The sequence below is a fragment of the Strix aluco genome, chromosome 20 (genome assembly GCF_031877795.1).
Source record: "Strix aluco isolate bStrAlu1 chromosome 20, bStrAlu1.hap1, whole genome shotgun sequence".
In the NCBI taxonomy this organism is placed as follows: Eukaryota; Metazoa; Chordata; class Aves; order Strigiformes; family Strigidae; genus Strix; species Strix aluco.
This window is the reverse complement of record NC_133950.1, coordinates 15,274,772-15,300,509: the sequence shown is the minus strand read 5'-3', so window position 1 is coordinate 15,300,509 and position 25,738 is coordinate 15,274,772. Positions and strand designations below refer to the sequence as shown.

General features: G+C 50.2%; 1 protein-coding gene across 4 annotated transcripts in view; it reads left to right on the top strand.

The window, feature by feature from the left end:
- The window catches only part of NR6A1 (nuclear receptor subfamily 6 group A member 1), a 97,497-nt gene extending 72,447 nt beyond the window's left edge, over window positions 1-25,050 (top strand). The window contains exons 1-10 of one of the 4 annotated variants that reach the window (XM_074845936.1): window positions 1,038-1,171; window positions 1,588-1,818; window positions 6,296-6,351; window positions 8,343-8,500; window positions 9,381-9,608; window positions 10,295-10,549; window positions 15,194-15,315; window positions 17,569-17,721; window positions 17,874-17,963; window positions 18,658-25,050. In XM_074845936.1, coding sequence (XP_074702037.1) covers window positions 1,168-1,171; window positions 1,588-1,818; window positions 6,296-6,351; window positions 8,343-8,500; window positions 9,381-9,608; window positions 10,295-10,549; window positions 15,194-15,315; window positions 17,569-17,721; window positions 17,874-17,963; window positions 18,658-18,746 — 1,386 coding nt within the window. In that variant the 5' untranslated portion in view covers window positions 1,038-1,167 and the 3' untranslated portion in view covers window positions 18,747-25,050. Of the gene's footprint in view, window positions 1-1,037; window positions 1,172-1,587; window positions 1,819-6,295; window positions 6,352-8,342; window positions 8,501-9,380; window positions 9,609-10,294; window positions 10,550-15,193; window positions 15,316-17,568; window positions 17,722-17,873; window positions 17,964-18,657 lie in introns of those variants that run through there. The other 3 variants (XM_074845933.1, XM_074845935.1, XM_074845934.1) reach the window with 3 other exon arrangements.
- The last annotated feature ends 688 nt before the right edge of the window (window positions 25,051-25,738 follow it).

The following is a 25,738-nucleotide window of genomic DNA, read 5'->3' as shown; positions in this document are numbered from 1 at the left end:
ACTTGAGTAGCGCCCATCTTCAAAGTGCAGCTCTGTTGGCAACTATTGGGATACCAACGGGTTAAACCCCTGGGGCGGGGAAGGCAGATTGGCCTGGCGTGTGAGGGGTTAAGCTGTTGGACTGTGCTAAACATCTGCCAGAGGAAAAGCTGCTCGTGCAACTTGCTGGCATTGTTTTAAGCCTGGCTCACTGTTTCTGTGAGCAGGGTTTAGGCCGCCCTGTGCAGAGGCAGGGTGATGTGGCTCCAGCTGGGTTATCTGCCGGGGTCTCTCCAGCCACCATGAACCTTCTCCTGTCCGTTTGACATCAGTGTCTACAGAGATCACTGGAGACCACTGCCTGGTCGCAGGTTCTCGTGAGCTGCACATCGTCCCTGCTCTGTCACCGAGGCAATGTTGGAGTCTTAAGATACTGAATTTAATGTGACGGCTCCTGTTGCTGGGAGTCCTGCAATTTACATTTTCAGCCATCCAAAACCCTTCCAAAGATTTAGAAAAGGAACAGTAAAATCACACTGTTGTGGCTTAACCGTACCGTGGTTTCTGTGAGAACAAATAAGGTAATTCACTTGGGTTCTGGGCGGTGACTTGTGCCGTGAGGCTTTTGCTGGAGCTGCAGGAGGAGGCAAGTGGGTCCCTCTGCCTGTCCCCGGGAACGCGCGAGGTGTGACAGGAATGCACAAGGTGTGACAGTATTTTGTGTTCATTGGTGTCCGCCCAGCACGATTTCTGTATCTGCACACCCCAGTCTGTGCAGTCGAGGTGGGGCACTTCAGACCCTTTTTCCCCTGCAGGTTCCTGTTCCTCTCTGCTAACAGCAGCATGAAGTTGGATGGAGGCTGCCGGGGGGAGCCAGAGGCTGCCAGGGGGAGCCACGCTCTCTGCCCTGCTCCAGGGGTCCTGTCCCAGTGTGGGGAAGCGAAGGATGGAGCCTCCCCGTGCAGCCATGCTCTGCTGCTCTCCAGTGCTGCGTGATGGATCCGCGCGAGCCTGACAGCCCCTGCCTCTTCCTCACCCCTGACCTTATAGAAACTCAAGGTTTTTCCTCCTGCGTGCCCGCAGCGGGTGCTGGCCCCACCGGGCACCAAGTGGAGCCTTTGGAGAAAAACCTGAAAATTGGGAATAAAATAAACTTCAGGGGCAACGCAGCATGCTTGTGCCACGCTGATGAGTAAACATCATCCACTTCTTTGCTCTCATCTCTGTTCTTCATTAAGGCAATTCAGAAGGTGGTGCCAGGGAAGCCACTCGGGGAGTCGTTTGGCCCCTGGGTGATGGGGTGTGACCTGCCCGTGGAGGGGGGAGACCCTGTTTCGTGGCAGGGGCAGGCTCTGCAGCGATGTGGCCTCTCACGGCTGTAACACAGGCTCCTTGCAGTCTAAACGGCGCTTTGTTCCCCAGCCACACTCATTTCTGATCAGCTGTGGGACTACGGGCGTTTCCGAGAGGCTGGTTTTTAAGCAGGCTTGGGGTTTGCTTTTCGTCATTCTTCTTGCCGCTGTTGAGAATTTCTGGACTTAGTGTCTTATGAATATATTGAATTGAAGCCGTTTTGTTGACCGTGAGGCCTTTCCTTTTCTCTTGCAGATGAGCGGGTGGATCAGCGAACCTGCCTGATCTGCGGGGACAGAGCTACGGGGCTGCACTATGGGATCATCTCCTGCGAGGGCTGCAAGGGGTTCTTCAAAAGGAGCATCTGCAACAAGCGGGTTTACAGATGCAGTCGAGACAAGAACTGCGTCATGTCACGCAAACAGCGCAACAGGTGCCAGTACTGCCGGCTGCTCAAATGCCTCCAGATGGGGATGAACCGGAAAGGTAAAGAAAAACGGGCTTTTTGCTGGTGGAGGTAGATTGGGGCCTGTGTTAGCAATGCGTGCCAGCCTTCCTCTGCCACCATTTTGTGTTGCAGTTCTGCCTCTCAAATTCTGGACAAGAAAAAGTGAAACTTCAGCAAAATTATGCATGGATAAAATATTCTTCCTAAACTACTTCATTACTGTATTGGAAGAAAAATCTGTATGAATTACAAGCACGTATAAATATTTGGAGAACTGATCATTGTGATCCCTTTTTTCAGGGAAAGTAGCAGCTTGTTAGTGTCCCTCCCAGTGGATCTGTCCTTGCGTTTATCCTGAGCGAGGTGGCCACCGTTTCTATGCTTCAGTACACTAACATGGCAAAAATGAATACATTTAAACAGGCTTTTAAAATCCCAAGAGATCCGAGTCAGGCTTTACCTGTTCCTTGTCCTGGGAGCTTAGACCTGCAGTTGCTGCCCAGGGATGAGGTGTGAGGGTCTTCACTTACTGCCCGTCTCTGGTTGATGACACGTGGAGCTGAAGGTGGTTTTGCCAGGTACGAGGTCACTGAGGAGACACGTGTGATCTGGGTTAGGGACAGCCAGCTCTTAGTCCCCACCTGTGCAGAGGTGAGGAAATGCTACAGTATCATCTTCAGGATGGAAAATCTTAGGTGTATCAGAAAGTTACTCATTTTCTCAGAATTACTCATTTACTCAGAAAATTAATATTAAGAAAATAGACTGGGATTTATTTCAGTGTCATGTCTCTACTCTTCCCTCCAATCTTTTGACTTTTTAATCTCTGGAAATGTTAGCCATTAATAGCAGAGATTTCTTGGTTTAATGGCCCATTAAAAGTGGAGATTTCTTGGTTTAATGGAACAGACAGGACTCTGAGCAGAAGCGGGTGCTGCTGTAGTGCGGGGGCTGCTCGTGCTCCCTCCTGGATGCACAGGTGGGATGATGGGGCGGGGGGGGACACCCCTTCCTGGCCGCCCAGCAGAACTGTCATCTCGTGTTTGTTAAATGTAGCTATCGACGCCTTCACTGTCATCGTTCTTACGAAAGCCGCCTGTCAAAAGCACTAAAACTTCCATAAATTTACCGCAAATCCACCAGGATCTTCCTTAGAAAATGTATCTTGGGGCCGAGATGGAAAGCTTATCTCCTGACTGCTTTGATTACTAATTATCTTTGGGAGTTTTATCTGATGGGGAAGGCAGGCTGCTTCCCCGCTCATCTTTTACCTACGGGCATAGCGCTGCCTGCCCCGCTGCCTGCCCCGCTGCCTGCCCCGCTGCCTGCCCCGCTGCCTGCCCCCCTGCCTGCCCGCGCTGCCGGTGCTGGCCGCAGGCGCTCGGCGGCTGACGCGCGGGGGCGGAGCGCCACCTGCCGGCCCGCTGCCTGCCCGCTGCCTCTGCCTTCCCCGAGGAACCGCATGAATTCTGCTTCCAGGCAGCGTCTCTGCGGAGGAAGAGGAGGAGGAGGGCTGAGAGCGCAGGCAGCACCGGCAGTCGGGGCCGTTAGGTTAAGGAGCATTTTTCTCCCTGAATTACGGCATAATCGAATCGCCAAGTCACTTCCTAGCTAGGCCTAGGTATGGGTCTTTCTGAGCTCAGGCAAGGCGCAGAGCTCAGCCTCTGCAGGGCCACCAGCTGGGAGGGCACCCGCCGTCCTGCGGCCCTGCGCCAAGGCTGCTCAGCAGGGCACAGCTGGGTTTGGGAACCGTCCAGGTCTCCCAAAGCGTTTTTTTGGTGGACCACTGCAAAAACACAAGTACGTTTTGTTGCAGACCCTGGCTAGGTTATGCCACTAGCAAGACTTCCGAAAACCCCATTTAAGAGAAGCGTCTTGGATGTGCCGTGGTGTGGGAGATGGGGGAGCTCAGAGGCCGAGCTGCAGGCAGTGGGGACTAGACCTGGCCCACAAAGGCCGAGCTTTGCAGCAGGACGCGTGTTGGTCTTTGCTGATACCCGAGTCGAGTGTGGCAGCAGATGCGAGGTAGTGCCGAGCATCTCCCAGGTGTGGGGGTTTTTCTTCCATTTAAGCTAGGAATGGGTATAAGCACTTACAAAAATAAACAAAATGAGTTTGCACGGTGTAAACCTTGCAGTTGGATGCTGTGCCTGTGGAGTCCGGCAAGGTGGCCCGGAGAGCATTGAGCCACAGGCCAGCAGAGAACAGCGGCAGCGACAGCGGCTGCGTCAAAAGTCGTGGGGTTCATTTAACCTCCAGCTGTTGAAAAATATCAACAGTCTTAAAGCCAACATGCGTGAACTTGGGACACGCCTCGGCCAGAGCTCTGGTTTAAATGGCACCCGTGGCTCCAAGGACCTGCACAGCCCAACTGCCCGTGGCACGGAGGGGCTGCAGGTGGCACGGGTCAGGTCAGAGTGCAGGAGCTCACCCAAGGCCTTGCCCCTTCGAAAGGGGGCTCATCAGACCAGTTTGGTGGGGGGGCAGCCCTGCTGGGGTGACTGGTGTGGGAGGGCAGAGCCCCAGCCCTGCTCTGGGCGAGGCAGAAGGCCACCGGAGAATAAAGACCAGCCTGATGGCGACCAACGCTGTCTCCGTGGTGGAGAGGAACTGTAAACTCTGCGGAGAGGTGTTTTCCACAGCGTTCTGCAAAACGGTGTGGGCATAGAAAAGGAAGATGTAAGCTAATGTCTGCTGCCATTACAGTTTGAAACCAAACGAGCAAGACAATGCATGTCTGTGGCTCGTAATGGAATTAGCTGAGAAGCCTTCTGAACCACAGTTGGCAATAAAATATCTTGGAAAACTAGAGAAATTCCCCCCAAATTGGAAAACTGCTACTGTAATCCCATTAAGTTAAAAAAACCTAAAGGGAGTATCAGAGAGCTGACCATGATGGCTTAGTTTTACATCAGTCACATTTTTTTAATGAGAAACCAATGTTTTTTGTAAAGAGCTTTCACAGAAAATAAACAGTCTTGTTTGTTAAAATGAGCACGTTTTGCTATATCTTAACAGATTTGCACGATGTAAAAGGTAACCAGAATTGGTTAATATCCTGTGTTTATGGCTTCTCCAATGCTATCTGGCATTTTAAATAAAAATATTTGCTGTTAGATGGAGGTGGTAGACTTTGTATTAGAAGGGTTGAAGCTGTATTGCTGACCCCGTAAGGTGTTGCTGTAGGGAGCCACAGGGATCGCTGTGCTGCTGGTCACGCGCTGGCGGAGCTGTAAATCGTCAGGACACTTTTGCGTAGTGGTTTGCATTGCCTGCCTCGGTGGTTACGATTCAGGAACGTGCAGTTTAGGTCCAAGTGCAGGGTGTGTGTAGCTCAGCCTTGCGACACTTGGCTTAGCTGAACCCGGGTGTGTAACCCTGGAGTTGCAAGTGTGGCACCGAGGCAGAGGAGGATGATTTGAGCTGAGGATATCTGAAATCAAACAGCAGCGCGACTTTTTCTGGTACAGAATTTTTTCCTTAAATTTTGTGTCATTTTCTGCTCTGGGCGGGCCTTCTGCAGCCCCGTGTGCCAAGCAGGGTGAGGCTGGCCGGCAGCAGCAAGGTCACCGTGCAGCTGGGGAGAGCCTCCTGCCAAGTCTGGCCAGGTCGCAGTGGGAAAGAGATTGGGACCCGATAAACAGGGGGACCCGGCCCGGGAGAGGCGGCGCACGAGCAGCAGGGCTGGTCCTCGAATGCTGGCAGCTTCTGCAGAACTGCTCTGCCATAAAGAGAAAAGCAGAGGGAAGAGGAAGGTAGAGAGGCAGCTCCAGGATAATCCTCTTAATTGGACTTCACTGAAACTCCCTAGAAATTGTTTAAAGAGCCTTAAAAATGCAGCTCTGTGTTGAGAAACTAGGCTGCCCTGGAATGCGACTGTGTAGCTCAGTCTAGTAACTCGAATTTTAAAGAAGGGCTTTGCATGCAGCTGGCTGGGTAAAACATCTCCCCTCCATTTTCCGTGGCAGCTGTAGGTGTGACCCTCTGAAGTGGCCACGGTGTGAGTAGTTTCCAGTGAAGCGCTTTGTCTGGGCTGTCGGCAGCTCTGGTTGGTGTCTCTCCAGGTGGGGTCTGGCTCGCGGCGTGCACAGAGCTGCGTGTTAGAAACACCAGCATTTACATTTCATTTTCCAGCAGTCGTGGGTATTCGTGGCTTTATTTCTGGAGGTGAAGTAGGTTTGCTTTCTGTGTGCTATCTCTGGAATCACCCTGGAATTCATTGTGATAAATGATTGCTATTCCTTCATTACTTGTCACTCAAGGATCACATGAAGAAACTAAACCTGGGTAATGCTTGTAGCCCCATCGATGTGTTTGCGCCCTCTGGGGTGTCTGTGCCTCATGCACTGGAAAGCACTGGAGGTTTCTGTGTAAACTGCTTTGATGTAAACTGCTTTGATGGACAAAATCAATCTTTCAAGATACACAGATTTGTTTCAAAATACTAAATACTTATGTATTTCTGGAATACCGAACAGCAGTGTTCCTCACCAAGGTTTGGTTGTTTTCTTTCAGCAATCAGAGAAGATGGCATGCCAGGAGGCAGAAACAAAAGCATCGGACCTGTCCAGGTGAGCACATCCGGCTGTTTCTCCAGGATTCCCTTCGGCTTTTGCTCTCCCCCTCACACACAGCTCCTCTCATGGTGGTGGGCTCGGGCCGTGGTAGCTGCTCACGGTGGGCCAGGGTTGGGCTGCGCCTTTCCCAGCCCTGCCTGTGCCTCTGCGGGCGTAGCAGGGCTTTGGCTCCCCACCAGCATTGGGAATACATCTGATGACCAGTAGATTTGTAAACACAGCTCGGTGCTGGCTTGTCCCCGACGGGGACACGGTGCAGTCCCGGGGTGCCTGTGTGAATACACGGGCAGCCTCTGCCCGTCACGGCCCTCTGTCCTTTGTGAGCCACACAAGGACGTCCATCCCTCCGCAGCTCCCAGTAAATCTCGCGGGCTGCCTGCTGCAATTCCTTCAGTTGTTGCAGGTGGGGCACCCAGTAAATGTCTCACTGATTGATGGCGCAGCTTGTCTGGAGATGACTTGTAAAGCGCGAGGTAATTCAGCACAACAGCTTGTACTGCACGCGTGAGAAATGATGGCTATTTCCAGCTTGCTTCTAGAAAAGAGGTCTTTTAAAAGTTTACTGTTTATTTTAATAAAATAGAAATAACACTGAAAGCATTTTCTGTGGGTCTGTGTGCCTGTGAAAAGACTACTCCCCCCAGTCCAAACCCAAACCACGAGAAGCCAAGCAACCAGACACTCTGCCTGCTCGATAAGGTCCTCCATGAACTGAGAAAAAGGCAGGAATTAGGCAGCGTGGCCGTGCCGGTGGTCAGCATCAGAGCCTGGCCCAGACAACAAAACCATCTCTTGGTAATGATAGAACCTTTTCTGCTGACATCATCTTTACAACAGCATTAGTTACTGATTCTTAAAACCTGTGTGGGTCTATCGAAGAACAAACATTTCATTTCTGGCCAGGTAGCAATTTTTACTGCCTGAGTGATGTAGCTGTGGTAAAACGGCAGCCTCTGCTAGCCAGGGTGGGCCCCCACTCACCCGAGGCGTGCGTGATCGGTCAGCGGTGGACCATAGGTTATGCCATCAACTCTGTTTCCTGGGGTGAAATAAATTTAGCTGTTGTATCGCATCCTGTTTAGCTATGGCACTCCTCAGATTCTGTACCTGGGTAAGCCAACGAGTTTTTCTGATGCATTTGTAAGACTGGAATAAACTGTCTAAGCAATGTTTGGCTCTTGAAAATGATGTTCAGAGTTCACTGCACTTTCTTGCAGTATGTTAACTCAAGGTCTTTCCATATTTTGTGACAGCCTGGCTAACGGACATGCACAGAATTAAAAAAAAGCCCCAAAACTTTTATGTTGCGTTTTCCCCACTACTAATGCAACATTTCTCCAGGAGCATGCCCAGAGCTCTCTTGAAAATTTATACTTCAGTGAACTCAATTTTCTTTTTTTAGTCCATTTTAGCTTCATATATATTACTCTAATACTTGTTTTAAGTATTAGGTGCTTGATTACTTCTTTGGTTCTTACCTGGGGAAAAATAGTGAACAGTGATTCCCTGTAAATGTTTTACTGACTTATTTTATATATGTCACCTTGCCTCTCTCAATTGCTTTATCAAACCGGAGCCTACCCCACCTTCCGCTTGCCTTTACCTCGCCGAGTACTGAGCGATGTTCCCGATGAACTGGCCTCAACTACTCCCGGGTTGTTCACGGTGTGACAGTAGCTGATTTACAGCTCGTTGCTGCGTGTATTTGACATCATCTTTTCATGTGTCCATTCCTGTCTACTGTGTTATGGTCACTTGAATTGTACTGCATGCCACCACAATTAGCTGTAAATAGAATTTTTCACTCACGCTGTTAAAGGTAAAGGGCAGATGCGGTACCTGTGGGAGCGGCGAAGCGTTTCTGCTGGTGCGGGGAGGTTTCAGCTCTGTTGGATGTGACCGTACGGTCAAAGTGTTCACATACAGAGGCTCTGCCTTGTTTCTCTTCTCAGCTGAAGTAACCATAACGATCCTGGTTTTGACAGATATCAGAGGAAGAGATTGAGAGAATTATGTCTGGGCAAGAATTTGAGGGAGAGGCAAACATGTCATGGAGCAACAACGGAGACAGTGACCATAGTTCCCCTGGAAATGGAGTTTCTGAGAGCAACCAGCCTTCACCTGTTTCTACTCCATCTTCAAGGTGGGAATGACCCCTGGAAGAATTCCATATTACAGCGATCTTGACTGTCTTTCCCTGAGTGATACTTTGGGCCAACGTAGGAAAAATAAAGTGCATCTTTGTGTAGACTGAGCATACTGCAGATTCGTACATCTCTAATTGTGTTTTAAGAAGGACAGCCACTGGATTGAAAAGAATTGAACTGGGAGGTGAAATGTTCATAAGCAAATGAAAAAGAAGGCAATGTTGAATTAAAATTATATTTAAAATAGGTCTCTTAACTCAGATTGGTAGTTTTTTCTGCAGATCATGGAAACTTGATTACCTTTCACTGCTCATTCTGCATAAGCTCTTTTTCTGCACTCTGCTCAGATTTTGAAAATAAATGACTCCATTTAGGTTACTAATTGATGGAGTTATATTAATGCCAGTTACTGTTAGTGCTCACCTCCCGGTGCAGCCTTTGATTGTAAACAGGGCGAGAATCTCAGGCTTGCGTTCCCTCTGCTTCCAGCTGCATCTGAAGCCAGGAGATACTTGTGCTCACTGGCTGTGTAAATACTTAATTTACAATCCTAAATTCTGGCCCTTTAGGGAAGCTGGGGTGGAAACACTTTGTACAGTTGGGTTGCTGTTTTACTCTCCGACTGGCTGCTTAGCAGCGCTTCCCAGACCCCCGTTTCGTGGAACTAGGGCTGAGCCTGGCTCGGTGTGAGGCAAGCATGAGGCGTCTGGTCTGCACTCTCTCCGTTATTTCCAGTGTAGGGTTTAAATAGAAAGGCATTTTCCATTCTGTTTTCTTTTCCTATTTTTATTAACATTTCTGATGGAGCTGGATGCAACATTTTAATGAATCGGGTGGAGATTTGGGGGGTATATTAAAAAGCTTTTCCTTTTCCAGTAGGTCTGTGGAGCTGAATGGATTCGCTGCACTCAGGGATCAGTACATCGGGACGCCGGTGTCCACGCACTATCAGTACCTCCCGCACCTTTTTAGCTATTCTGCCCACTCGGCGCTGCTGCCCCCCCAGCCGCGCAGCCTGGACCCCCAGTCGCACAGTCTCATCAATCAGTTGGTGTCAGCGGAGGATCTGGAGCCACTCAGCACGCCGATGCTCATCGAGGACGGGTGAGCGTGCGCGGTGCGGGGCAAGGAGCTGCCTGTTCCTGCCTGTCCTTTCGCTTCAGCTGTCCCTGCCTGCACCCGCGGCTGCAGCTCGTGCCGCTGACGGCGAGTGGGGCGGCTGGGTGCGTGCATTGACGGCCCGATCGGCGTGGGGAGCGTGGCCCCTGGGAGAAGATGCAGCTGTAGCGCAAGCAGCAAACTGGCCCCTGTCCCATGGGTGGCCTGTGCCCTTACCTGGGGCTGGAGCTGGCACGCACGGACCTTGTGTGGGGTTCTGGGCTATGTGGCTGGGCTGAGCCTGCGCGGGAGCGATGGGTGTCAGCCCTGAGACTGCATTAACTGTACAAAAGGCCCCGTAATAAGCGGGGTAATAAGGAAAAGTACACATGGGTGGAAAAAAGCTGGATAGTCCATCCGTTGGTGAGAGCTGCCCCTTACCCGGCTGGCGGGGTGCTGGCTGGGTGGGTGACCCCAGGGGTTGGGGGGGGATCCCCTCACAGCTCCCGGCCAGGCAGGCTGGGTGCTGGCCATCGCGACTCCTGCCACCACATGACCCTCTGGGCACCAGCATGTTGGGCACTTGAAGACAAATTCCTGTGGTATTTTCCTTGCTCTTCAAGTGCCTCATCAGATGACATCATTCAATGTTGTTAATTGTTTTTATGCCTTCATATTAACTGTGCCTGCAGGTATAAAGTGACTCAGGCAGAGCTGTTTGCGTTGTTGTGTCGTCTGGCGGATGAGTTGCTTTTCAGGCAGATTGCTTGGATCAAGAAGCTGCCGTTCTTCTGCGAACTCTCCATCAAGGACTATACCTGCCTGCTCAGCTCTACGTGGCAGGAGCTGATCCTGCTCTCCTCGCTGACTGTTTACAGCAAGCAGATCTTTGGTGACCTTGCGGACGTCACCTCCAAGTACTCTCCCTCTGATGACGAGCTGCACAGGTGAGACGTTGGGCTGAGCCCGAGGGTGAGGGAGTGAGATCTGGAGATGGAGGAGCTGTCGGCAGGATGGCGTTTGGGTGCGTGTTTCTGGCCCTGTGACCAACTAACCACCTCTTCTGGGATGGGTCACCCCACCAGCTGCTGTTTTCCTTTTCTGACTTTCAGGGAATGGTTGTTCCAGCCTTAGAAAGTACGCCATGGTTAGTCAGTGTTGAATCAAGACTTCCTTCTGCAGGGGAAGGTGCATGGTGCTGTTTGAATTTCCCCTGGCAATGCTGTCGTCCTCCAGCACAGCCCTACAAACTGCCTTTTTTATGAGAGTAAAACTAACCAACGCTTTGGGTAACCCTGAGATACAGGATGGAGGGTCTTATTTAGAAACCCTTTGGGCCAGGGGAAGGGTTGTTCACAAAGCTGGTTGTCTGTATTATCAAAGTGTTCATTATTAATTGCTATTTCATTGTTTTGATTACATAAATTTAAAGATGTTGCAACTTAGCTCGTGTGTTTTCCATAGTACGTGCTATCTGATGCTCTGAGGAACCTGCCTTTCATTTATCATTTTGGTCAGGGTGTTGTTTATTTGGTTTGGGTGTTTTGTTTTGTAGTCTTGGTGCCAGGCCGATCCTCCTTTTGGTAGCAGACTCACGATGTTACGGCAGAATAGGTAGGATTTACGAAAACTGCTGCCCACCCTCCCTTTAATATCTGCCCCCTTTGCGCTCTGCCCTCGCTAGGCTCGGCGATTTTGCAAGAGTCGTCAGGGGATCTAAGTGTCTGATGAGCAGAGATTTAAAATACTGCTGTGGTCCTCGGCCATCGCAGAATCTAACGGTTCTTTGAGGTTCCTTTGTGCGTCTGTTTTGACAAGCGGAGGGGCTGGCTGGCTGAGACCGTGGAGGAGCCGAGAGCAGGACCCAGGTGTCTCATTTCCTGGGCAGGTTCCTCCACGGCGCTGTTCTGCCCGGCCATTCATCGTGCATCTGGTGCTGCTCCTGCCAGGCACAGTGAGAGTCATAGAAAACCACAATAACACTTGTTCCTGCATTCAGCCATCCTTTTGTTCCTGCTGTCCTGGTCAGAGCCTCAGAAGAGAAGTGTTTGTTTCATTTTGGGTTTGCGATAAATACAAGCGAGAGGTAAGAAAACAAGACAAAGGAGGAATCCTCGCCCTTCAGAAAGTGGCAATTCAGAGCTGGTCGCCTCAGAAGTCCTTCAGAGAAGATCTGTGCACATGGATGAAAATAGGTGTTCTTGGGAGCGGAGTGTTTCTGCAGTCTCTTCTGATTTAGCTTTTCAAGTATCATTAATTGTCATTAGGAACATGGGAAAATGCACCCCAAAAAAGCCATTTAGCAGGACGTGGAAGAGGTGTCTCAAGCTGCGTGGCTCCCTCCTGGTTGTCTTTATGGTAGTTCAGCCGTAGCCTGGCTGTCTGCAGGCGGCAGCGGGACAGGCCGGGGGTGTCAGCCCCCCTGCCCGATGCACCCGTGGCCCTTTGGATTTGAGAGGAGCTCTTAGGGAGGGGTGCCCGACCTGTGGGCTCTCTCAGAGAGCCCCCCTTCCCTCTGGCGTTGGTCAGTAATCATTGCAAACTGAAGTTCCTTAGGTCTCGCAGCTGGTTGAAGAAATCTCACCGAGCTGTGATAGTCTGGCGCTTTGGGGTTAAATCCTGTTCTTATTCAGTAAATCGATGGGAGCAGTGCTGATGCTTAGGTGAGGAGTGAAGGCACAGGATGAGCTCCCCAGCCCCTGTGTTTTAATCACTTCTAACAACTGGCTAAATGTTCTGTTTGTCTGCTAGATCAAATGTTTTCTTATTGTGCTGTTTTTCTGGAGATGAATCTGAAATGAATAGATTCCTGACCTCCCCCAGCACTCCTGATAGCGCTTCCCTTCCCCCTCTTCCCCAGCTGATCCCGATAACTCCCAGCCAGAAATTTGCCTGGTGTAAACTGCAAGGAAAAGTGTGTGGAGGAGTCAGTCCTCGAGAAGAAATAGGGCTGTGAAAAACAGAACAGCTTTGTTTGAAAGGGGGAGGAAAGTATGCACAGAAAAGTAAGACAGTTCAACTGCAGGAATGAGAGAAGAGCTCTCCTGGATTTATGAAGTGATGAGTGGCTGGTAAAAATGTGCATGCTCTAAAAACAATTAAACCCAACAGACAACTGAGTGGTCTTTGTGTTCATTAACTTCTTGAGCTTTACAGTCTTGCACCTGCACGATTTTTTATGTCAACTTGAGAGCAAGAAAACTTGTACAACTTTAGATTAGCCGACAAGGCTTTCATCACTTACAATATTACTTTCTTGAAGAAGTGACCTGGAGTTCAGATAGCTTGTTTTCACTTCTCTGAGGTCAAAATCCACCATGCATTTTACAAATAACTTTGAAGTAAACAAACACACATGCCAAAATAAGGTATTATTCAGTGAAAAAGGTTCTATTTCTGTTCTATTCAAAGATGGCTTTCTGGCTGTGCTCTTATTCTTTGTGCTGTACAATGCCAGAGCGCAGCTGAAGCTTCCCTAAACACTTCTGTCCCACTTCTGAGCATTTTTGCAATATGTGGTTTCTTTGAAACCGGGGGGTATTGCAGTGAGATGTGTTCCCGAGAGGCCGTTGGCACACGTGGGAAGGTCCGGAGCGTGCCTGCGGGCACCAGCAGCCCTCCGCGCCCTCCAGCTCCACTCCTGCCTGTTGTGCATGGGGCAGCGCTCCTGAGGAAGCAGCTCAGCGCTCCCTTCGGCAGGAGGACCTCGCTCTGCACCCACAAAATCTCCATCAGGCAATTTCCCCAGAGATTTTGGGGAGATTGACACGCCCTGTGCATCAGCGTGCCCTCTCCTGCCCTTCTCCGTCCCTTGGCGAGCGCGGACGCTCGAGACGAGCGCGCGGCTCCTTCTCAGCCGACAGCACAGAGTCGGAAACAGCACGGCTGTGCCTGGTGAGATGCTCCAGGGCTGGTGCGGGCGGCGGATCCAGATCCCAGCGGAGGATCCCGGACGGTCCGCACTGGCAGCAGTGCTTTTCTGGATCTTGATAGGTGTTTATTAAGTGCAGTGCATCCTGCACGTCCTGTTTGAGGGGGAAAGTTTAGAAGGGAATGGTGTGTGTTCCTTAGAGTGCACGGTTCATCCTTAGGCCATAGCCTGCAGTTTCACTCCCTTTAACATTGGTTATTTGTAGTTTCATGCACATTTGTATTTGTGAGAGGGATCCCAGCCTTCCTGCAGTATGTCTCACTCCAGAAGCTCTCAGCCAAGGAAAATTAGCAAACCATAATGAATGAGCAATAAATACAGCTGTGTGGAAGTGCAGGCTCCCTGTGAGTCACTCCCGGGAATTTTCGGGAGGTGAGCTTCCTCACCTGTCTGCCAGATAAATGAAGCGTGCACCGCTGTTGTGTGTGGGTCAGGGTTTAAAACAAGGCTGTTTCCAACAGCGCTCTGCAGATAGGAGAAGCTGTAGACACTTCTGCTGTTGGGAATGGCCTTTGTTCCGGGAGGCGGTGTCTGTACAGCGGGGTCTGGGGTCCGTGTTCCTGCAGTCCCGGGGCAGCCTTGCTCGGGTGCTGCTGCTCAGCTGATCCCCTGCGAGGTGCTGTGCAGAGCCACGGCCTGGGGATTGCGCTGATTCTGTAGGCAGAGGTTAAAACGAACGGATCAGCTTTGTAGGCCAGAGGGGTTTGTTTAAAGCCAACAACGTGGATGTGGGGTTGGGTGTTTGCTGCAGAGTTTGCTGTAAAGCAGCACCGCTCCCAGCTCTCTCGGGGGGGGGATACGGGGTGCTGTGTGGCTGCACAGCTCCTGGGGACACCCCCAGGCCCCCGGGGATGCGCTGGTGTTTCTGCTGGTGGCCAGTGCAGGTGCCCTTGGGCTGCTGCAGGTGGTGGGAAGCACAAATTGAAGAAGGGTGGGAGGTGGGGAGGGGCGACAACATGTGAAACACTGCTGCAGGCAGCCTGTCTTGTGAATGGGGGAAGTATTCCAAGGATTGCTAGAGGTGCTTTTAACCTGCAAAAATATCCATCAGGAGTAAGGCGCAGTGCTGCGTGACGCGGCTGTGAGCCGCCTTCTGTCACAGATGGGCACAGTGCAACACCAGGCAGAGGGGAAATACCTACCAGCCCCTGCATCTGGCAGGACAACGGGTGTTTTGCAGGATATTTTCATGTCCTACAAGACTCCACATTTCTGTGAAATCTCATCTCATTCCCCAAACTGCCTAGTTAAACCTCCCATTAGCCCAGTGAAGTGCAAAGGCACAATCCTTGTTGAAATCTGGGGAAATACAAGCGTAGAGAGGCAAAGCAGCGTGCCTGCAAGCACACAAGAAGTTTTTTGCATGTTCCTGGCTCCATCAAACCTTTTCCTCTGTCAGAGCAGGCTGGTGATGAACTGAATCCCTGAGAGATGTTTTTTTGCTAAAATATCTAGCAGTTAAGTAGCAGTTAAGTTTGTAACTGAGTCATTTTCCTCCTTCTACTTTAATGGTGCCAGCAGACTTGAAGTGGTTTTGATGACAATTTTTTTTAATTCTCTTGCAAGATGTTTAAATCTCTGAAGTTATTTTAATAAGCTTCTTGCCTTTATTGTGTGGACTGTGCCCTGTATACATTGATGTGTGATCTCTATCCTCCAGATTCAGTGAAGAGGGGATGGAGGTGATGGAGCGATTGATCTACCTCTTTCGCAAATTTAACCAGTTGAAGGTCAGCAACGAGGAGTACGCGTGTATGAAAGCCATTAACTTTCTAAATCAAGGTGAGTCGATGAAGAGAAGGTATCGGCCCCACTGGAGAAATTCTCTGGAATGGTTTGAGCAATCTTTGTTTCCCTGATGAGAAATGGGAGGCGGGGGTCCGAGACCCACGAAGAGGCTCGAGCTCTGAAACCTCTCTGTATGCATTTGCCGCTGTGCAGAGTGAAATCCTGCAAGTGAATGAATTCATTTGCTTAGAAAGTTTTTATTACCTTTAAATATAGGCATCAACGACAGTAAGTGTGTCATTTTACATATGTACCAAGGGTACCAATGCCAGAACAAGAACAGAGCAGAGAGGCTGGTGAAAACTTTCTGGGAAAGGTTTGGGTGGGTGATGACTTACCAGCTGCTAACAAACTTCATCGGACAAAGATGTGTCATCTAAAAAATCTAGTGGGAGGTGTCCCTGCCCATGCACGGGGGTTGGAACTAGATGGTCTTTAAGGTCAGTTCCAACCCAAACTATTCTGTGATTAACTAAATGACACTTTAAAACCAGTTGATGTGCATGACTTTTTTTTCTGAAGTAAATGTTGACTATTTGCATAACAACCTGTCAAGGGTTTTTAACTAGAAAATGTATTTGTTCATTTTTCTGCTTTAAAGAGTGGATTTGTAAAATGAGTCCTCCCTTTCTTTTAGAGCTTTTCTGAGTCTTTAAATATTTACCTTCAGGATAAATACTTAGGTCACCTAGCTGACTTCCTACTTTTAGATTGCTAACTCTTCAAAGCGAAAAGTAATCATGAATGAAGTATTTATGTGCAGGCGGTGAATTCTGCCTGAGAAGGGACTGCATTGTCCTGTGGATGAACCAGTGTGTTAAAGCCGGCAGTCCAGGCTGCTGCAAGACCCTGGACATTTCAAAATCCATGCAGAGTGATTCTTCAATGTGTTGGAAGATCCTGGTCATTTCCTAACAACTGTAGTGGGCTGAAATAGTTTGGAATAGGTGGGATTTGTTCCTCAGTGGTGTTTGTCCCTGTCTCCACTCCTGTACGTTGTCTCGATCCACTGCTGTGGATCCCCCTTCCCAGCCATTTGGTGTGGCCCCGCGTCTGTGGGGCCTCGCAGGACATTTCTTCATGTTGTAAATGAAGAAAACTGTTGAGAGGCAAATGCTTAATGGATGGTGTTCAGCTGTAATTTTGGAAATAAATGTCCCCAAAGTCTTTTGTACGGTGAAAGATCGTTGCAGTCTGTGGAAATGTGCTGCAGGCTCTCTCCTCCCCCACTCATTTCCAGCAGGAGATAGTGCTGACGCTTCAATCTGTGCCGGGCTGAGGTTCCGGTTTGCTTCCCTGGGCAGTTTCCTGACGCTGGATAATACACTTCTCGAGCTGTCTCCATTGTTTTCCAAAATGTATTTTCATTAACTTCCTGTCTTCTTTTATTTTTAGTTGAAGTTTGCAATTTTTTATGTGAAATACCTGAGAATTATTTTTAAAAGTCAGCTTTTGGGCAGTAGATAAATGCCTCTTCCGTCAGATGGTCTTACAATACTGAGCCTGCACCGAGGGTCTGGAGCTTCCTGGCTCCAGCGCGCTGGATCCTTCCCAGGACCCCCAGCAGCGTGCCGGTGCCGTTGATCATGCTCGACGGTGGCAGTGGGACTTCCTGCCAGTTTGAGAGCTTGGAAACGTCCATTTTTCCTTTGAGTGTGTTGCCTGACATCGGCAAAGCTAAATTTAAAAGTAAGAAGTTGACAAGTTTATAAAGCTCATATGACATAATTCATAAGCAGATGGGGAGAAATATGATGATACCTTGAATTATAGAGTTGAGCGCCTTCCTCAGCCAAGATGATATAGCTAAAATCAACATGTTTCTGTCTGAGGAAGTATTACGCTGAATCCGCTGTGAGGACTAAACCTTGACATACAGCTACTTTACACCAGGCAGGCAGGGATTTAAGGTTGCTGGAGCTGTTATCTCCAAGAGCATCCATTGAGCTCTGCAGATGAGCAGCTTAGGCCATTAACTGTTCTCATCCCCGTCTTCCGTGGAAGGAAATCCTGTACCCAGACATGTGTGGAAAGGCCCATCCGTGCTGCAGGCGTGCCCGGAGGGGAGACGGAAGTTTTAGTATTTGCCCAACTGGGCACTCGAAACCAGTCTCCGAAGCAGAGACCCAGCTTAGAGTTTTAGCAATCAGTTTGTCTTTCCGGCAGAAATGGCAATAAGTGCGAGGCTGCCGCTCTTGTAGGATGTTTTTGTCATGTTTTCATTATTCTCGTCACATTCCCTTTCAGACATCAGGGGTCTGACTAACGCGTCCCAGCTGGAGCAGCTGAACAAGCGGTATTGGTACGTTTGCCAGGACTTCACGGAGTACAAATACCCACACCAGCCAAACCGTTTTCCGGATTTAATGATGTGTTTGCCAGAGATACGATATATTGCAGGTAACTTTTTGAGCTCATCTCCCACTGGGATCGCGTGCAAGTTACGAAATTTGCCTTTAAAAGAAAATTAATTCGTAACAGTGAAATTCTTGTCGACTCCGGTGGAGGATGTTTGTGTGGGACCTTTTCCGATCGAAGCCGGCTCTTTGCAGGTCGTCCCTGTGACGCTGGCGGACGTGGCATCGTGTCCTACTCCCAGGGAGACGTACCTTGCTCTGACCTGCCACCCTTTAAGTACTTTGGTCAGGTTCTCATTTTAGTTTCTTCCTTTCACTCCCAACTCGGAGGCATTTTGTCTCAAAAGGGTGTAATCCTGGCTTGAGTAGGTCTCTCATAAGGAGATTCCTGCAATGCCACCTAATTAAGGAGCAGGTGATAAGCAGGGCAGCGAGCAGTTCTGCAGAGTAGCCCCCAGGTTTCAGCTCGTCCGGACCTCTGAAATCCGCAGGTGAATTTTCACATGCAGTTGTGTCACTAATTAGATCCACAAGGTCTGGTATTACTAAAATATTGTTTGTTCCTGGATGTTATGGCAAAGGGAGATACTTGCCTCCCTGTGTCAAGGCTCCGTATGCTTCATCCTACTCCATTGTAATGAACTAGATGATAATCACAGAGCAGCTCTTGTAATTTACTCATTGAGATCAACAAGGGAGTTTGAGGAGAGAGGGATTTAGTCTTTCCCAGTTTCTATAAATACTGCTTCATTGTGGAGAAATCATTTTGATCTGACTTTGCCCGTTTATTTTGCTTTCGATTCAGTAAATAATAAATCCTGTTATGTCCAAATGAATATCAAATATCTAATGTAGCGGTAGGATGATTAACTGTTTCTCTGAGAGGTTCAAGGTAAAACCATCTCCAGCGTTGCTGGCTTAGGTGTCTCTGAAATCTGATTCAGGAGTGGCTGCTAAATCTGTTTTTTCTTCTTACCAGGAAAAATGGTGAACGTCCCCCTGGAGCAGCTGCCTCTCCTTTTTAAGGCCGTTCTACATTCCTGCAAGACGAGCGTGAGCAAAGAGTGAGCCCAGCTGGCCCCGGCCGGTGCCTTACGCTGTGCCTCAGGCAGGGAGCTGGCTCACCCCGGGAGAGGGGCAAACGCGATCCAGGCAGGAGACGGGGCGGTGGGCGTCCCTGCCATTGTAGCAAGAATCTTTTTTGTTTCTTTTTGTTTTTTTACTCTTTTTCCTATATATTTATTTCACGACAGAGTTGAATGTATGATCTTCAACACGATGCACATGGTTCTGTATGAATGCAGCAGATGCATTCTCCAGCGGTTTACAGAATGTGAAGATGTTTAATGTTACAGTGTTTGTTAGGGTTAGTTCTTTTGTATTTGGGGGCTGGGGACCGAGTTGACTAAGACTACCTCAAGGAGAAGATGCTGTTCGCGCACTGCTCTTTCCATGATTTCTATCCAAAAGCGTTTGTCGTAGAGAGCAAACAGCCTCACCGCATCGACAGAGCTGTTAGTATCCCAGACGGACGATTTTGGAGAAGCAGGTGTTAGAGAAGTGCCAAGCTTTTTTTCTTTAGATATAATAATAATTTAAAAAAGGCAGGGAGTGGAGAAGAAGGAAAAGTCTGTCTAGCCCGCTGGTTTCTTTTCCCCTGGCAGTTTTCAGATGCAGGTGGTAGCTCCCACGGTTTCCCCGACTCGCGCCGCAGCGGGACCGCAGGGCTCCCGAGCTGCCCGGCCCCTCCCGGGGGCTGCAGGAGCAGCTCTGCCCCCAGCCCCAGCCTGGCCTCTCACCATCGCTGCAGCACCTTTCCACTCGACTGGAATTGTGTGGCTGCAGTTCGGAGCAGGCTCCTGGCGTTACACAAAGGTACTCTTGTTGCTAGAGAACTGCAAGTAATTTCTCATCACTTCTTTAACGTCCATTTTAGGTTCACAAAAGCGGGAAAAACCTCACTTGGAGAAGAGGCAGGATTCCCCTTTTAGTGCATTCCTCCAAGGTGGTATCTGACTGCTGAGGAGGGTTCTGCACTGCAGCAATCCCAGGCAGCCCGTTTCTGGGAAGAGTTAACGTACCCTGTGGTTAAGCGTGACCTGTGTAGCGGGGTACGGGACTCCGGTGTCCTCCGGCATGGCTTTCTCTGCTGGCCTCAGGGAATGTGTGATCCGTAGTCATATCCTGCCAGGACCGTTCTGCTGCTTGTGGGATCCCTTCTGACCAGGGAAGAGGGTGTTAATGCAGTTCTTGGTAAACTGCTCTGTCCTAGGTCTTGCAAGGCTTGGGTTTCCCATCTCGCAACCTCCACACCACTCCACGGCGTGGAGAACTGGTTTAATGACAGCTGGTTAGCTCTGAGTAATTGCTAAGTGCTGGCGTTTGTCTAAACTTGGGTATTCTCATGAGTAACCTCGTGGCTTCCTGCTCGTGGTGGTGGTGGGGAGGTTGGATGAGATGCTCTTGTTCTCATCTCCTTCATTAAGAATTAACGTTCAAAGACTCAGTCACTCTCCTAGGCAGCCGCCTCGCCCTGGCTGGATTTCCTTCCCTCTGTCCTTAGGTATGAATTTGATGTTTATGTAGCAAGAGGGTTCATCAGCAAGCGTTTGAATGCTGTTTTAAAAATATTTTGAGAAACAACTTCTGTTCCTTCGGACTAGGAGGGACCAGTTGCTACCTTTGTCCTGTGCTGGTGAGGGCTGCGGCGCACAGCGAGTACTGCTCAGGGGACTGAAGCTGCTGTGAGATGAATGTGACGGTGAACAGGAGACAAACCTCATTCACCAAAGTCTTTCCTTCCCCTTCGCCCAGCGGGTGCTCCCTCGGTTGCAGCCCCGGCGGCGCCGTGTCCCCCCGGCTCGGCACACCCCGCGGTCGGTCGGCGGCCGTGCCGTGTCCCACTGCATCGCCGCCTTTGCCGTCCCGCTCGGGCAGCCGCCAGCCTGACGGGTTCCTTTTTCTAGAAGTCCACTAGCTGCTCGTTTTTCATTATTTAAATAGGATGTTACGGGTAACAGCTGCTGGGCCCAGCAGCAGTTCAGCTTGATAGAGCTTCACAATCCAAAGGTGGTTCCGTAAATCTCATTTACTTTCTGACTGTAAAATGAGACAAGCGCGTATTTCTCAGGAAAGCCTTCTGCATACAGCCTATACCTCAAGTGTAAATGGGAAGATTTTAGTGTATCTGTTTGTAAGTTAGAAAGTATTTCTCAGCTTTTAAGTTTAATTTCCAAATAGCTTGATATGATCTTTTTATTACGGGTTATCTTCTGGCTTGCTGTTTTATACACTCAATGAATTGTTAAAATTGCATAGGAGTAATTTTATTCTACAGTTACTGAATTATTATAATCTGTTGATGAATAAGAGTTTGTTTTAATTAGTGTACATAAAAGTGGTCATCTTACTGCCAAATACCGAACCAAAATAATCTATTAGGTGTTCTGTGCTTATCCAAAACAGACTCCCAAGGCTAATGCTGCACCACCACCAACAAAACAACCTAAATTCATTTATGCTGATGAATGGACAAGAATGTTCTACTTTCTGTTGCATAAAGCAAATTTTACAAAGGTTGATTGGCAGCAGTATCCATTAACAAATAACCCATTTGTTGTAGGGAGTAGAAAAGCCTTACTAAACTGACAAGTAAGGAAGAAGCTGGTATACCGAAGCAGAACCTAGCTCACCGGACAGTTGTTCTTAATATCTTCTGCACCAAGTCCTCTAATGACTTGTATTTTTTAAACAGGGTAAAGTGAATGTGTTGCATTGCAAACTCAGGTATTATGAGAAGTAGGAATGTAGCTAGAGATGTAGAGACGTTAGGTCAGTCACTAGATGTATTTGTGAATTTGGTTTGAAGGACACCCTGGAAAGGTTGGAATTTTTGTTCCATTCTTCACGTAACATTCGGTTTACAGGGACTCATATTTTATTTGTGCTTAATGCTAGTAGGGGGAAGTTCATTATCTTTGGTATCTATCTGCTCTTGCTTATCTGACCTTCTGTCATAGAGGAATCAATCAACAATAATAGTCTTTGGTAGAATTTTCTGCCATGACAAGTCAATTTTTATCCCCGATTTGAAAGATAAATTGGCTGGCTGACCCCCTCCTCTCCTTCATAGCATTTGTGCAGATGGAAAGCTGAAGAGTTACTTTTAATCTGAGCAGAGATTTGGGACATAAATTTGAAGTGCTCAGGCTCACATACTCAGAGGGACTCTGCCGAGGTACCCCCGTTGCTCTTTTACAGCCTGAAGCTTGTCCCTCAGTTCCGAGAACGGAGCAGAAACTGCTGCTGCCGGCTGATGGGGCTGAGTCCCAGCTCGGGGGGCAAGACCCCAGCACCTCAACAAAAGCTGTTGGAAAGTGCCTGGGTTTTCCTCCACTGCCTGCCCTTGGGCCCGGCTTGTGTCCCCTGAGCTGGGCCTTGACCCCACTGAGGTGTCAGCAGCGAGTCCTGGTCCTCGGTGTGCCCGGCCCCGCGCCAGGGCTGGGCGGCAGAGAGCAAGCGGGGTGCTGGGAGACACCAGGTGCCTCGGAACTGGGGGGCTCTGGGCACGGCAGAGCTGCTGCAGTGGGGACGAACTCTCCGGCGGGTTTGCCTGCACGTCGGCTACTTTCTAAGCATTAATAATGCCAGTGGCGTTCGTTGTCCTCGTCTCGTGCCCGCTAGCCCGCAGCGCTGCGCGGAGGCACTGGGTGCTTTGGGTCATCGGGGTGCAGCTCTGGATTTTTTCTGTAATTCTTAAATCCTGAGCTTTTGCTGTCTCCTGTCACGCAAAGACCAAAGGGGGAACACGGCGTTTTCGGGTTGATCAGTGCACAGTAGCCGGTCAGATTGCCAGCTGCAGGGCCACCAATACTGGCGAGCTGCTGGCCCGGTGACACCCACTGTCCCAGCGCTGTGGTGTTGCTTCGAGCGAGCCTGCGAGGGCGAGGAGGGCTCCCGGCCTGCGGCATTGCGCCAGGGCTGCGCTCGCTCGCCGGGGGAGGCCGGTGGCCGGGCCCCTGCCCTTTAGTTGCCCGTGCAAAAGCTCGAACCCGCGTCCGGTGCCGCTCGCTGCCCGTCCCTCCCTCAGCTGCGCGCGGCAGAACCTGCCCTTGCTCTTCAGGCTTCTGCACAGAACCACAGGCGCCTCGGGTTAAGGAGTTTAAGTCTTGTCCTTCAAACCAACCTTTTTTAAAAAAACTTGAATTTCTTTTCTCTTTACTACGTTTTTTAAAATGAGGAAAAAAAAAAAAAAAGATTCTCCTGTGAATGTGCTATTTACCGTTCACTCTTTCTTCTTTCTTGGTTTTGATTTGAAGCTATGAAGCTTGGTGTCTGTGAAAATGTTGTTATTTCTCAGGATAATAAGCGGCAATCATCCCTGCCACATAAAAGGCAGGAGAAAGGGGGAAACTTGGGGAACTAGTTTAAGTATGAAGCTAATGTTTAAGTTGTAGATGATGTGTGAATCAAGGGTAATACATAGGGTGTCAGTGTCAAGCTGTGGCGTTTCTCTGGGTTCACGGTGTGTTGTTTGCAATACACAGAAGCTCAGGGATAAGTATTTAAAATGTGACCCAGAGAAACCCTAGTTTTGATGTTGCAACAGTTGCTTCTTTCATGACTTGTTTGGGGGACCCATCAGAAGCTGAACAAAGCCCCCACATGGAGATTTGGGGGGAAAACGTTTGGTTTGTCTTGTGGGCAGTTTGCCTGCTGAAGGCTTAGCTGGGGTCTGATGGGAAGAGCCTCCCGGCGGTGCTCGTGGAAAAGGGGAAAATGGGAATTTCTCAGCACGTCCCTGGCCGCCAGTTCCGGTGTTCCGTGCTCGGTTTGTTGCTTATGAATTAGAGCATCTTCATTTCCAGTCAGCACAACTTCCCCATCATGGGCTGGTAAGGTCGTAGCTCGGTCGGGCTGCTTGAGAAAGGTACTGACGTGTGAAACTGGTTCAGTTACAGCTGCTGGGAGCACCCAAAAGGCCCCGTCCAGGCCGGGCAGAGCTGGCACCGAGCCGCAAGAGTCAGCAAAAGTTTGCAGGGCCAAAACCACCTTCCCTGCAGTCTCACCAGCCAGGAGCTGCAAATCTGAGTTTAAGCCAGCCCTGCGAAAAGCTGGTGAGGCCAATCCAGGCAATATCTTCCCCTTGAAAAAAAAATTAAAAAAGAGCTCCTGTGCAGCTGACCTCTAACAAGTCTATGAAAGAAGCAACATGGTTCAGTGGAAGAAATGCCCCCAAGGGCAAAAAGAAACAGAAATTGAAACCAGATGACGATCAACCTTAACAAAGCCTTTTGTGATTCATTGTTTTCTTTCAATTTATAAAATGTCTTGTAATAGTTGATAACATTATTGACTCAATTTCCATAACAAAACTACCTCGTGTGACATCCTGTTTATCATCTCAAAGGGATTGTGTGAAAAACAAAATACTGCCAGTGTTTGTTGCCAGCCAAGAACAGGGGCCGTGATGGCTGGAGTTCTGTGTCCCTTCCCGTGGGTTGGGGGTGGTTCCTGTTCCTGCACCGGGTGATGGTTTTCACTTCCCAGCCCGCCCGTGCCCCCGGGAAGCGTTGGGCCATGGCGGTGACCACTGTGGCCACTGCCACACCGAGCCACCGCTCACAGTGTCCTGCAGCCGCCTATCCCTGCATAGCCCGGCAGGACGGGGGCTCTTTGGTTTGGTTTTTGTTGGTGCCCATCGAGCCACGGGCCCGGTTGCAGCTCTGTCCCGGGGCAGATGGGCTGCAGAAGCTGCATTTGCAGCCCGGGACCTCGCAGAGGCCTCGCGCCAACGTTCTGGGCAGCTCAGAGGGGAGCGGCTCCGCTTTGCTGCCCTGTGCCTGTGTCGGCCCATGGCTGGTTTGCGGGACGTTTCCAAACGGGTCGGTCCCGCTCTCCGGGTCCTTCCGCTGATGTTCCAGGCGCTGGTTGCTCCCGGTAAAACGCTTCATTTTTCCCACGATCCCTTGTGTAAATCAGGGAAGCAGGATGTTGCCTCGGCATGACACACGGTGACCGTTGGCACGCTCAGAGCCGGGGCCGGGGCAGGAGGAGTGTGTCCGGCTGCCGCCACCCTCGCCCCGCAGCACCCGAGGGGGAGCGGGCCCCGTGCGGCGCCTCTCGGGAGCTGCCATTCCGTCACTACGCTATGACCAAATGAATGTTTCTGCCGGCACGTCTCGGGTGTGCCAGGGCACGGCCGGTCCCCCTCGCGCGGCGGGGCCAGCGTGGGTCCGTGTCAGCCCGACCTGCCCCTGCCCCGCTGCTCTGCTCTGTGACTTGACTACCTGTGGAAATGTGACCAATAAGTGTTGAACGCATGTTTAGCGAGTGTTAGCTGTATGAACTAATAAATGTGAATTGTTCTGCACCGCTGGTGTCTGCTCTTCGCTTGCACCTTCCCCCTTCAGCAGCGGCTCTTCCTCGGGAGCTGGGGGGGTCCTGCGCCTCGGGGCGGGGGGACAAGGCGAGACATGAAGGTTTTCTGAGCCCGGCCGTGCGATGGGCCCCGAGGAGGAGGCAAGAGGACGGGTTTTCTCCTCCTGGTCGCTGCACCCTTGCAGCCCGAGGTGCCCGCCATGTCCCCGGGGGGTTCCTGTGCGGGATGGCCAGAACACACCGTGGTTCGAGTGGGTCGCTGTCGCCGCGGGATGCAGCGGGAGGAGGGTTTGTGCCGGCAGCGGGAGGAGACCCGAGCGGTAATGGCTGCTGCAGGCAGGAGGAATAATCCAAAGAAGCAAACACACCAGGAATCCTTGACCAGCATGCTCCAGAGAGGAACTGCAGGAATCATTTAACCGTCTCTCGTGTCACTGAGGTGGGTGCGTGTTAAAAGACTAAGAAGCACTTTTCGTATTTACATTTCCACGTGTATTAGCACCTTAAGGCCCACTCAGGGAGACGCCGCGCTGCCACAAAGGCGGCTCCAAGTGAGCAGCCAGCCCCTGCGCTCCGCTGCTCCCTCCCGCGGGGCTGCCGGCACTTTCCGCATTGCTAAACTCATAAAAATGGAAATTCTTCCTTTTTAATGTTTAGGAGCTCTTGTGCTTAAGGGCGTT